At 45.0% G+C, this 13628-nt stretch overlaps 1 protein-coding gene across 1 annotated transcript in view; it reads right to left on the reverse strand.

Moving 5' to 3' along the window:
- Positions 1 to 13628, reverse strand: part of adam12a (ADAM metallopeptidase domain 12a) — a gene marked incomplete at its 3' end in the record, with an annotated part of 211479 nt that overhangs the window by 49127 nt on the left and 148724 nt on the right. Inside the window, exon 11 of the mRNA XM_080455765.1 lies at positions 10291 to 10439. Within this exon, the coding sequence (XP_080311891.1) occupies positions 10291 to 10439 (149 nt within the window). The remainder of the gene's footprint in view (positions 1 to 10290; positions 10440 to 13628) is intronic.

Below are 13628 nucleotides of genomic sequence, written 5' to 3' on the forward strand. Positions count from 1 at the left end.
TTTTAATATATCATCACTATTACATTTTTATTTTATTTCAGCAGATATCTTAGTTAATACTTGAGCTATTCACTTTGGAAAAGCCCACAACCTCTGTTTCTATGTCGTTAGGCTACAAAGGCTATACTCACCGGAGTAATAAACTTTAGTTTAATTCCAGGTATTAGTCAGACCACATGTATTTCCAGGGAAATGGAGATAAACCCTAAAACCCTAAAAACATTCTCATTTTAAGAGTGAATTGCGAATTCAACAAAATGAGAGACATAATGAAAATGTTTTCATTTTGTGGTTATTTTCATCATACATCTTTCATGTTGTAACTGCTGTATAATAGCAATATTACACTCGAGGGTGTGCTTCTAGCGATGCTCTTACGGAACTTGGCACAATGGCCTTCGTTCCCTGACCGCATGCATCACCGACGTGCCAATAATGATGTTAAACGCACCCCCTCGAGTGTGATATCGCTTAATTTATTTATTGTGGGGGTTGTTGGAAACTAGTACCTTGTCAACCTCGAAGATATATTTTTATTTGGTACATTGGTTTTATGAGATGAAATGTTTTTTTTCCCCCCCGTTTTTATCGTAGCAGTGGAGAGACACGCAAGAATAGTTAACCCATTCAGACCGGGAACACATCTGTGTCATTTTAGATTTTAGCTATAACCATTATTTTAAACTTTGGCTATTCAAAAATAGCAGATCTACAAGCTTGTAGTGCCGCGAGCTTGTAGATTCTTTTTAAATCTTGAAAATGTGTGCAAATCTTTGAATATGTGTTTTTTAAAGCGAACATTTGTAAGTCAAATCTTTGCTTCTGGGGGTCCCTGGCACAAGATATTTTCAGATGAGGGTCTGCGGCTCAAATACATATAATCTTGGGGATCCTTGACATGAAAAAGTTCTAGAACCACTGATATATCAACATATTTTTGTTAATGACCTCGTTGACATTTGTGAAACCACACAGTGCAACCCTCAGTGATTAGCACCCATCAGGGGATCGATTATACTGGAGATAAATATTCTGTGACTACTTGAAAAAGGTATAAGATAATTGAAAAATTGCTGAGCACAGTTCGCAATTATTTTTTTATTTCATTGGCACTGAATGAGTTAACATCAGCAAGAGTGCACATGTTACCAACAAGATCCTGTATGGGGGGAATGCCAAGTGTGAGCGAGAAAATAGCAGCCAGGAGAATGAGACTAGCAGGAGACACACACACTGCCAAAGACATCAAGAACTGCCAGCCGGCGCTCGGGTGGCGCAGTGGTAAAGTCCCTGCCCACCACCACCACGGAGGTTGTGGGTTCAAATCCACCGTGGTGCATCCAGCTTTGTCAAGCGTCTACACGAACACAATTGGCCCGTGTTCGGGGGAGGGGAAGCCGGGCGGGGAGGAGGGTGATATTGGTCACTGCATGTACTACTACGGGCTGGGGGGGGGCGGCACCTGTCAGCATGCAGGGAGTGTTCGGCGAGAGGAGTAGGACGAAGGCTCTACGTCCTCCTGGTGGGGGCTCCTCACTGGCAGGTGAGTCAGTAGGATACAACAGCAGTGACAACACAGAAATGTGTGTGGGGAGGAATCAATTGGCTTAATGACTAAATTGAGTAGAAAAAGGGGGTAAAAAATATTTGGCTACTCTAAACTCATTCAGTGCCAATTAAATAAAAAAATAATTGCGAACTGTGCCAGCAATTTTTCAATTATCTTATACCTTTTTCAAGTAGTCACAGAATATTTATCTCCAGTATAATCGATCCCCTCATGGGTGCTAATCACTGAGGGTTGCACTGTGTGGTTTCACAAATGTCAACGAGGTCATTGGACCTCGTTGACATTAATTGTCTGCCTTTTGAAAATAACATAACATTGAAAAATACATAGTAAAAAAAAATGTGCTCAGGAGCCGAGATACAGCCTTTTTCAGTAATAAGTTAAACAAGAAGTGGAAGGAGCAGCAAATCTTCAAATGATGATATCTTGGGTTCTTTTTTTTAACATTTTTTTTCAAAGACACGTCAAACACGTCATTGGCATGTTGCGCCATTGCGGTAAAACACGTGAAACACGTCAATGGCACTCAATGAGTAAAAAAAAAAGAAAGAACTGCCAGCCAGCAAATTGGTGCTGTGGGAACCAACGCACGGTCATCGGTCACGAGGACGTACCACAATGACACACGTGGATGTATACTCAAAAAATGATACAGGAGCGCAAAATACCAATGAACTGGCCAGATGTATGGAGAACCGGGACGACTGGAAGCAACGATGGAGGGCTCGTCTGAGGACGACCTGGAGAGACTATACGTGACTCTCAACGAAGCAGGCCGCCACCATCTGAATATCCCATGAATGAAAATCCGTCCCTGCACTCTTTCTTTAACACGCCTGGGTCAGAGTAGTGAGAGCCTCTCTTCCTCATAGTAAATGGGCCCCGGCCTGTCTGGTCCATGTGGTTCAGATCACACACACACAGAAACACAGGGGACACGGCTCCACGGGCCACAGCCAGTAACTGTCACAGCCTCTCAGCCATATAGAGCACTGATCAGGCCCATTAAAGCACAATGCTACATAGCCGCGCCGCGCATCAGGATCTGCCAAAACACTTTTCCAAGGACGAGTCGTCCCGCCAGAAGACTTTCCCAAGGTCTTCAAGAAAAGGAAATGAGAAAAGTTGCACAAACACCATGATCGGAGATCGGGACTCTTTTTTTATTCGACACATCTGTTATCGCATTTTTTATTATTTGCTGCTCGCGAGGAATCTGATACCCCCCCCCCCCCCCCCCCCGAAACAAATCTGAATGAAAGCACAAAGTACAAACCCCAGACCGGAGAAACATGCTCCAACATGCTCTGCCATGTATTGTAAGGACAGTGGTTTCTCAATCAAAGTGGGGTCCGGGGACCCCCAGGGGTCCTTGAAGGGGGTTCCAGGTGGTCCCCAACACAATTTGTTAACCCATTGAGACCTGGAACTGTGTCATTTTTAGATTTGAGCTAAAAAGCATTATTTTACACTTTGGGCTATTCAAAAATAGCAGATATACAAGCTCATAGCGCGGCACCGAGTGCCGCGCTACGAGCTTGTAGATCTGCTATTTTTGAAAAATCGTGAAAATGTGTGCAAATCTTTGAATATATATATTTTTAAAGCGAACATTTTTAACTCAAATCTTTGCTTCTGGGGGTCCCTGGAACAACATATTTTGATGGGGGTCCGCGGCCAAATACATATAATTTTGGGGGTCCTTGACATGAAAAAGATTGAGCACCACTGATATAGAAACATCAGAATACTGTTGAGATTTAGGAGACATGTAGAATCGGCTTCAGGTCTCAATGGGTTACAATCAGTTTAATCACTTTAACCCTAGTCGTACTTTGACTATTTAAAAATAGCTCATCTGCAAGCTCACAAGATCTGCTATCATTTTTGAAAATGGAACAAGAGTATTTTCAGATGGGGGTCCGTGGCCAAATATATATTCATTTGGGGGGTCCTTCCTGAGAACCAGCTGGTGTAGGAAGAGAGAAATCTGGAGTAAGGCCCGGCCAGGCGTTTAAGTACAGGTCTAAACGACGGCTCCAGTTGTCACTGTGCGCGGCTGGCCGGGCCGCGGCGCATGCACCGAGGGTGATCACATTAAGTGATATGATCTGTTGTTGGTGCCCTTTTAGGTGCCTGCCAGTCTGGCCCGTAGACACTGGCCTACAGCTCTTTCTCCCCTGATTTCCCCGCGGACTCAATTAAACAAGGCAGGCAGAGAGGCTTTAGAGCCTGCTCTTCCGCAGGGCACACTGTGGGTCACATATCCATTGCCGCCAGCCTTAGCCCCTTAGTGTTCTCATCCACTTCCTGTATGACCCAACGTGACTTGGTTTTATGGCATGGGGGGAAAAAGTATGAATGGATGAGTGTTTGTTGGGTGACGACTTGACGAGGGTCCCTGGCCGCTCCGCATTGGGGGTCCTAAATGCTGATAGCCGCGGGTCGTTGAGGTGCGTGCCACATAGGCTCTGATGCCTGACAGCGAGTCCTGTGTTCAATTCCCGAGCCTGGCGGACCTTTGCCACAACCCGACTCTCTCTCTCCCCGACTCTCTTTCCTGTGTATACTATCAATAAAGGCTGGAGAGCTGTACTGTACTTTGGAGACCACTGCTGTATTATTATGTTTGGTTGCGCTCGGGTGTTGCGCTCTGAAAACAGCAGATCTACAAGCTCACAATGCGTCGCATGGCGACGCGTTGTGAGCTCTTAGATCTGCTATTTTCAAACATTAGTGCTTTTACTTTCGGTACTTTAAGTATATTTTGATGCCAATACTTTTGTACTTTTACTCAAGTAACATTTTGAACACAGGCATTTTACTTGTAACAGAGTATTTTTATATTGTGGCAGTGCTACTTTTAATTAAGTAAAATAATCGAGTACTTATTCCACCACTGCTGTCTTGACTTTCCTCGCTTTGCTCTCCCATTGATGTCTCTTTGGTTCTCTCTGTCTGTCAGACAGTGGCGAGGGGATGCTATTCTTTGACATACATGCAAGTTTAATGGAAGGGATTTTTTTGCGTCAGATCTCTAGATAAATATTTTAAGCAGCCCTGAAAGCCATCTGTCGTGTGGCACAATGCAAGCGAGAACTTGAAATATCTGGATCTTGAACAGACATTTATACAGTATTTACACTCCATTTCATTTAGTCCTGAGCTCCACAGACAAAAGCCTTCTCTTTTTTCCATCCTCCTGGTTGACGAACACACAGGGCGAGCTTGTCTATATTTTTGTATACCACTTAAGCCCTATTTTATATTTTGTCGTACGATGGTGTTGTGCCGTGAAAATTGCCGAAATATGCAAGCTCACAACATGCCCCAATATACAGTACGGATGCCAGGTTGAACGTGGTGAAAAGGAATCCCCTGAATAGCCCTGCTTCACCCAATTAATCCAGGGCTTAAACAAACCCATGCCTCTTTAAATAAGGATGTTTAGGAATTCTATATTCCACTCCCTGCGTTTCCTCAGTTAATTCCAGGTCAGGGCCGTGTTGTGCTCTGCCCCAGGCGGTGTTCCCATGGGCCCAGTCTCAACCCTTCGCTAGTTGCACACTTTAAAAGGCCATGTGGCCACACACACACACACACACACACTCACTCTACTGAATCACCTGTGAGCTATTCATCAGCCCGTAGCTACAATTATTTGTTTATAGCGTTGACTAGCCATGTTTTTCCAGGCAGGCGACCAGGCTCCTTTCAAAGCAATTTGATTATGCAGAATGCCTCCTCTCGCAAGGCCAGGGCTCAAATGAGGTTTTATACAACAAGTCTGCGCTGATTACACCGCTAGCCAAGGGCCCAGTGCAACGAAATACTGTAGCGTACTGTATTGGCCCCCAGAAGGTACAGTAGTACAGAGCGTGACTGTCCTACAGGGCCGCATTAAGTCACCGACGGGGTCCTCGGTTTGGAAGCGTTTGTTATGATTGATCTCTCACTTCTTACCGCGCCGCGGTAATTTCTTCAGGGTCGTTTATATGCAACCGACAAATAGTCCACCGCGCCGATACCGCCGACCGCCGAGGTCTCCTGGCACCGAGAACGGGAGAGGAGGAGATAACGAGATCCAGTTCATCATTATAAACGCCCGGAGGAGGAAGTGAAAAAAACGGAACGGCGAGGCTGTCTGAATGCCAGGCCAGCCAGCTGCACATCTGCATAGTGTTGCTGTCGGGCAGGAAAACCTCATATCTCCCATTTTTCAGCTGTTTGTGTTTTGTTGGTAAATCTACAGAGCCACACAAAAGTAGCAGAAATAATTATAAATATCGAACCAATTAAAAATATTAACAAGAGCTTTGTGACTAAATAATAACTTCATTAGATCCACTGGCACACAGGTTATTTTTTTTATCCATTTCCTAAAAAGGAAGCGTTTTGGACATACAAGGTTTCCACCTTAAGAGTAAACCATAGAGCTCTTCCTGCCTCCATCGGCCCCAGCCGTGCCCTCTATCCAGCTATTACCTCTAAATGAGAACAGACCTGCATCTCTCATCCTTAGAGAGATTAGATCTCCTCCTCCAAACACACAGGCGCTACACTCTGCAGGAACACACACACACACACACACACACACACACACACACACACACACACACACACACACACACACACACACACACACACACACACACACACACACACACACACACACACACACACACACACACACACACACACACACACACACACACACACACACACACGGCCCTGTAAAGTGCACAGACACACAGCGGTGGAAGAAGTACTCAGATATTTTAGTTTAGTAAAAGTAGCAATACACAATATAAAAATCCTCTGTTACAAGTAAAAGACCTATGTTCAAAATGTTACTTGAGTAAAAGTACACAAGTTTTGCCATTGAAATTATACAACACGTCGCGATGCAACGCGTTGTGAGCTTGTAGATCGGATATTTTCAAATAGCCTAGGTATAAAATAGGGCTGAAGTGGTTAATGTCTCTTTTACAATGTAGTAATTTATATCTGCAAAGTAACTAGTAACCAAAGTTTTCAAATAATTGTAGTGGAGTAAAAGTACAATATTTGCCTCTGAGACGTAGCCGAGTAGAAGTAAAAGTATTGCAAATTGGAAATACTCCAGTAAAGTCAAAAGTAACTAAAAAATGTGCAGTACAGTGCTTAAGTACATGTACTTGGTTATTTTCCACCACTGTCAGACACAAATATTTGACTCTTAGTTTAACGGGGTACTTCTCTCTCTCTTTTTCCCCCTCTCCCTTCCACTTCCTCTTGTTGACCCTTGCGGACGGGCTCCTTGACCAGGGGTTGCCCCTCAATCAGTGTTAAATATAATTCTACGTCTACACTGCTGAGCCTCTTTTTATGGAGGTCTATAATAAGGGATGGTGTTAGCAGTGTTTTTGGTGGGCCCGGTCCAAGGCAAACACACAGATGTGTTTCCAGCATAAACAGCGCTGTAGTCTGAAGCTCTCTCTCCCCCGGACCACCGGAGCTTGGCTCAGCGTATCCTCCTATCTAATATTTCTATCCCAGGACATCCCCCTGTGTGTCTCCACTTAGTGTGTGTGTGTGTGTGTGTGTGTGTGTGTGTGTGTGTGTGTGCTACACCATGTTACAGCATGAAATTAACCACTTAAAATAAAACGCTATATACTTCACCGGGGGTCCCCCCCAGGGGTCAATGCTGAAAATAGATAGCTCACTGCGCACCACGACGCAACGTGTTGTGAGGTTGTAGATCTGCTATTTATATCGCCACATTTCCACCCCCAGAATGGGGACGCTTAGGGTTCATGAAGTTAACCCATTAAGACCGGGAACGCATCTGTGTCATTTAAGATTTTAGCTATAAATCATTATTTTATACTTTGGCTATTCAGAAATAGCAGATCTACAAGCTCGTAGAGCGGCACCGAGTGCCGCGCTACGAGCTTGTAGATCTGCTATTTTTTGAAAAAACGTGAAAATTGCTCCAAATCTTTGAATATATATATTTTTTAAAGATAACATTTGTACCTCAAATCTTTGCTTCTGGAGGTCCCTGGAACGAAATATTACACAAATGTTCGCTTTAAAAAATATATATTCAAAGATTTGGACAAATTTTCACGATTTTTCAAAAATAGCAGATCTACAAGCTCATAGCGCGGCACTCGGAGCTTGTATATCTGCTATTTTTGCATAGCAAAAGACATCTAAAATGACACAGATGCGATCTAGGATTGAATGGGTTAAATTGATATGCTGCTAAGTACAATACGGTTTCATATGCACACAGTCTAGGCTATCTCTCGTCCCAAAAGGTATGCGTGTCATATACCTCGCAGCCCACAGGTATTCAAAGTGGGCAGGCTCCAAACAGATTATTATTATATTAAAAAATATACAGTATATACATACATACATATATAAATGTAATTTCAATTCAAATTCAATTTATATGATCATTGTTTTACATAGTTTAACGCTTTCAACTGGTGATGCTGAGCCTGGTGCTCAGCATCAAGGGTTGGATTGGGGCTGCAACATATCTATAGCGTCATGTCCAGGGGGCGTACTTGTACATCAAGCCGCCTCACGCTACAGAAACACACATGCCACACATTCTGCCATGGCATGGGAACCGTTAGTTCACACGGCTACTTACTATGCAGTGCGTGAATTAACTGATCAAGCTAATAAGTTGTCTCCATAATTATCTTTTTAAATATTACACATACTAGTAAGTACACCACAGACTGTACCATGCATACCTTCAGGGAACGTATCGATTATGCATAGAGATCAGCTCCATAACATGGAAGTCCCAACCGAGTGCAACCAACTAACTACACAACCTGCTCGTTGTAATAATCTGTGTGCTGGCCTTGAACATTTTGAACCACTGGCTTCCCCCTACGCCTTCTCAATGAGTCATCTGGCCACGGGGCACGAGCGCAGCTGTCAGCTCGGCCCATAAACTCAATGGCAATAAAATTGCGTGCGGACGAATGTTTACATTTGATCGCAATCGTCTCTTCTTGAGTGATGTTCGTTAAACTCGGCAAAAGCGTCACTCGTCGAGAGGCTAATGATATCCTGACGATCTGATAATGCACACACGAGGGGCGGTTGCATGAGTTCATGCATTGTGTGGCCTAAACCCAAAGGGCCCCATTGGTGACGCTGGGGGGCTCTCCACCACAGCGGTTCTCAACGTGGGGTCCGGGGACTCCCAGGGGTCTTTGAAGGGGTTCCAGCGGGTCCCCAGCTAAATGATTGATAGATAGGAACCAAATTGGCGTTGTTACTCTGCGAATTTGGATTGTGAATAGTAATACTGTGAGCCATGTTGGCTATTTCCGGTTCACCAATGCAGTCTATACTAATGCATGAGGATTTTGCACAACACAAGGCTTGTTGAATGCATTCCAACGAGCCAGTACAAGACAAGTTATTTGTATAGTGCGTAGTTGGTTCGAAGGATCAGACCCTTCCTCACCCAGGAGTCAGCCCAGCTCCTTATCCAGACATCAGTCATATCAAAACTTACTATTGTAACTCTCTCCTTACTGGCCTCCCGGCATGTGCACTTAACCCATTAAGACCTGAGACAATTCTTTAAAAAAATCATCAGCGAACAGGTTTTTTGAAAAAAATCTGGAAAATATTTTTTCAAGATTTTTCAAAAATAGCAGATCTACAAGCTCGTAGCGCGGCACTCGGTGCCGCGCTATGAGCTTGTAGATCTGCTATTTTTGAATAGCCCAAAGAAATCTTAAAATGAGACGCAGATGCGTCCCCGGTATTAATGGGTTAAGCCTCTCCAAATGATCCAGAATGCCACAGCACGCTTGGTCTTCAACCAGCCAAAATGTTCACACGTCTCTCCCCTTCTCCGCTCCCTCCATTGGCTCCCAGTTACTGCCCGCACAGAGTACAAAACACTGACGTTGGCCTACAAAGCAACCAAAGGTATGGCACCCAACATATCTTCAACGCCTGATCCAACCTTACAACCCCTGCCGCTCTCTCAGATCAGCTAACACAGGGAAGCTGTCAGAACCTTCGCTAAAACATTCCGGGACAACGCTCCACACGTCCCAGACTCTTCTCCCTTCTGGCTCCCAAACTATGGAATGAACCCCCCATTGCAATTGCAAAGACTCACTCCCAATCTTCCGCCGTAATCTGAAGACTCACCTCTTCAGACTCCACCTCAGCCCGCAGCACTTGCCCTAGCCTTGATTACCTTGCAGGCTTATGCAAAGGCTAAAATGTAAAGTTAGATAGCACGTTATGTAGACAGATGCCAGGTCGTTGTTGACCTGGCATCCTATAGTGTGTATAGTTTCAATGTACAGGCTGATGATCTTGGTTTACTTATGTATTCGTTTATTATTAGATTATTGGTTTACTTAGGTACTATTTTATTATTAGAATACTAGTGTATTATCTTGTGTTGTCCTTGCTTACTGTAAATCACTCTGGATTAAGAGCGTCTGCTAAATGCTTAAATTGTAAATTGATTAGTTGACTTGATTTGATTGACTGACTGTTTATGTTACTGTGTGTCAGGGCGCTATCCATGGTGCTGATAGCTGATAGCTTTCTCTTTGACCTTTCCATTTGACAGTACAATAGTATGTAACTCTCTGAGTTTGACTGTAAAAATCCAACACAATGTTGGTTATACAGTATCTACATCAATGCCTGTCCGGACCGTTCCAACTCACCCTGTGGAGGGGGTCATGATGCAGCCCCCGCGGTCCACCGTCACTCTGCAGCCGCAACCCCTCTCTGGTGTGTCATGGTTCATTCCAAAGTTGTGGCCCAGCTCGTGGGCTAAGGTAACCGCTGCACCCAGAGGGTTATCCGAGTGGTCCTAAAACATGCACAGTAAAAAAAAAGAAGAAAAAAAGACAGACAGAATTAATTAATTATGCATTCTGTATATAAATCAGTGCTTCTCAAACTTTTCAATTTCAAGGACCCCCAGTTACTGTTGGTATGCATTAGGCCACAGACCCCCATAACAGAGAGTGTACAAATGGAACCAAATGGACCCAAAAGGCGATTTGTACACTCTTTAAGGGTCCATTTGGTTCTTAACTACCAATCGCTTAGCTGGGGACCCCCTGGAAACCCCCTCAAGGACACCAGGGGGTCGCCAGACCTCACTTTGAAAACCATGTAAATGGTACAGAATAAATAAACCCAAATGTTATTATTATGACCTATTTGGTCCCATTTCTGGGCATGATTCTGAAAACAGATCCACTTCACTGATGCTGCGTTCATCCTGGAGGCTACACAAGATGCAAAGATACAAAGATACAAAGATACAAAGACACAAAGACACAAAGACACAAAGATACAAAGACACAAAGACACAAAGACACAAAGACACAAAGATACAAAGATACAAAGCGATGCAGCGTATCTGTCAGCGAGTCGCTGTTGAAGTGTTGATCAACAAGCTCGTCAACGTCAACCCAGACGAGCAAGAAAAATATAAAACCTGGGGTTAAAAATAACACAGAACTGTCTGAATAATTAGCTTTACAAGCAGGAATTGTGTGAAGAGAGAAGGTGAGTGGTATTGGTTAAACAACACTTGTTGCTTTGTAGATGCAGTTGAAGCCAGCTCAACATTGGATTGTAGCTCCGTAGATTTTGTAGCGGCTACAAATGTCGGGCGTCGCTTTGCATCTTCATGTCGCTGGCTTCCATTGGGAATGAATGGTAGCCTCACTAGCCTGTAGCTCTGTAGCTGCCAGTGTGAACGCAGCATTACAGTTTAGCTGTGCAAAACAAATGGCTAATTACACATACTCCAGGAGAAAAGATAACCCAGTCACAGAAAGATTATCGCTTTCTCTGAGGGCGCACTGGAGAGAAATCACTCAAAATAACTACGTCTAATTGCATACTGCCGAAATTAAACAAACAATCTTCAATCCCCCAGTCCCCCCCCCCACCCAGACGTTTGCCGCTCCCAAAATGAGGAATGAAACGGCACCGCGTGGACCGACATATTCAGTGCGCTCGCCGGACCTTGACAATGCCAGATGTGCGGTTTCAACATAACGCACACTCACACACAGAGATCTGGATTTCCTCCTGTGAGCGTATCACACACCGGCACGCGCCTGCCTGCCTGCCTGCCTGCCTGCCTGCCTGCCTGCCACTCACACTCACACTCACACTCACACTCACACTCACACACACACACACACACACACACACCTAGAAAAGGAAACAAGTGGAACACTGAGACAGGTCAGTTAGAAAGATGTCCGCAAGGTCCATTAGAAACCGTACATGTTCAATTCCCGCCGGGGACGCTGTGGGCGCTGGGGGGGCGTGTTCTCTCCTCCACGTCATCGGTGCCCATACCCTAGGTGGTGGTTGGCGAAAGTGCCTTTCTGTGTGGAGTTTGCATGTTCTCCCCGTGTCCCCTAGGGTAGGTACCCTCACAAAAAACATGCAGTAATCCTGGTCCTCTATAATGCCTCCCCCTGGTCAGCCGGGGCACCTGATGGAGGGGAAAGGAACTGGTTGGAATAACGTGTTCTTTCCACGCGCAACCAACCAGGGAAATTCTCCCCTGTCAGGTGACAAGAAGGTCAGTTGGCTCTCATGCATTGAAGGAGGCATGAGCTCGGCCCTGGCCTCCCTAAGTTGGCAGAGAAGGTAGTGCCCAGGATTACATAGACAATTGGCACTGGGTGTAAAAAATGGGGTTACAAAATTGTGGGATAAAAATGTAGAAGTAAAACAAAAAAATGACCTAAATTCAGTTTTTGTGCTAGTTATTCTTATGTAAGACTAAATATGTTATAGGGAGGTGACGTTCTGTCTGCTCGGGTAGTCTGGGGAATGATGGTCTGTGTAACATAGGACTGGGCCTCCTTGGAGTCCAAGAAGACCTTCTCCACGCCGTTGAAGTTGATGTGGAATCGGGCGGGATGGGAGATGCCATACTGCACCCCGGGTCGACCTCTGAGTTGACTCCTCAGATCGTTGAAGGCAACGCAGGCTTTGGCCACCCGAGCAGGAAGTCGGGGAAGACCGAAATAGACATGTCGTTCACCTTAATCCTCTGTTGTGTCTCGGCACGACGCAGTATCTCAACACAGTCAGTGAAGTAGTGTAGGCGTGCTATGATGGTTCTAGGCGGCTGTCCTGACTGTGGTACTAGCTGGAGGGTCGTGTGCGATCGGTCCACCATCGCAGCGTCTCCCAATTGGAATGCTTTCTGTAGTAGTTCTGCCATAAAGATAGGAGAGCTATTGTTGGGGCCCTCTGGGGCCCCACAATTTTCACGTTGTTCCTCCTAGACCTGGATTCAAGATCATCAAATTTGATTTGCAAGGAGTCCGTCACAGAACTCAGCCGTTTAATCTCACTCGGCAGTGCTGTGATGTCATCAGAGCAGACTGTCCAGCTAAGCTCTGCTTCACCAAGGGTGTTGTGTATTGAGGCTAGATCAGTATTCACCACAGACTTAAACTCTTCAAATCCCGTCTTGGTTGCATGAACGTCATTTCGAATCATCGCCATTTCGCTCTCTAAGACCGACCTCCGTTTTCATCATATCAACAAAGTCTGAGCGAAGAGAAGAGAGTAGCTCGCACTTAAAATCCTCTGTGCCAAGAGCCACAGCCACAGCCCCCAAGCCGTCGTCTTTTTCACTCGAGGCTGAGAATGCAGCTAGTGAAGTAGGCCTCGGCGAAGCAGTGAGTGTAGTCTGACGCCTGCTGCTCATTTGATCCGTGGTTTAGGGATCTGTGCCAGCGAGTCTTTTAGTGGACTTTTCTGTCGCTGTAGACTCTCAGTTCCCACCTTATGTCATTTGGGAGTTCTGACTGCTCCAGACCGTACAGAATAACGGCTAGCTTGCATAATGTCTTCAGACTAGGACTTAAGTCTAAGATGTACAGGTCATCAGGTGTGTTGAATTTTCCAAAGAGGAAGATACGATCTCCCACCATACAACAGCACATATTACAAATCACTAACAGGACTTCCCCCTTTGACATAACCTTATTCCAGGAGAACGTCTCTGGAC

Source organism: Gymnoscopelus braueri (assembly GCF_963280865.1).
Source record: "Gymnoscopelus braueri genome assembly, chromosome: 17".
NCBI lineage: Eukaryota > Metazoa > Chordata > Actinopteri > Myctophiformes > Myctophidae > Gymnoscopelus > Gymnoscopelus braueri.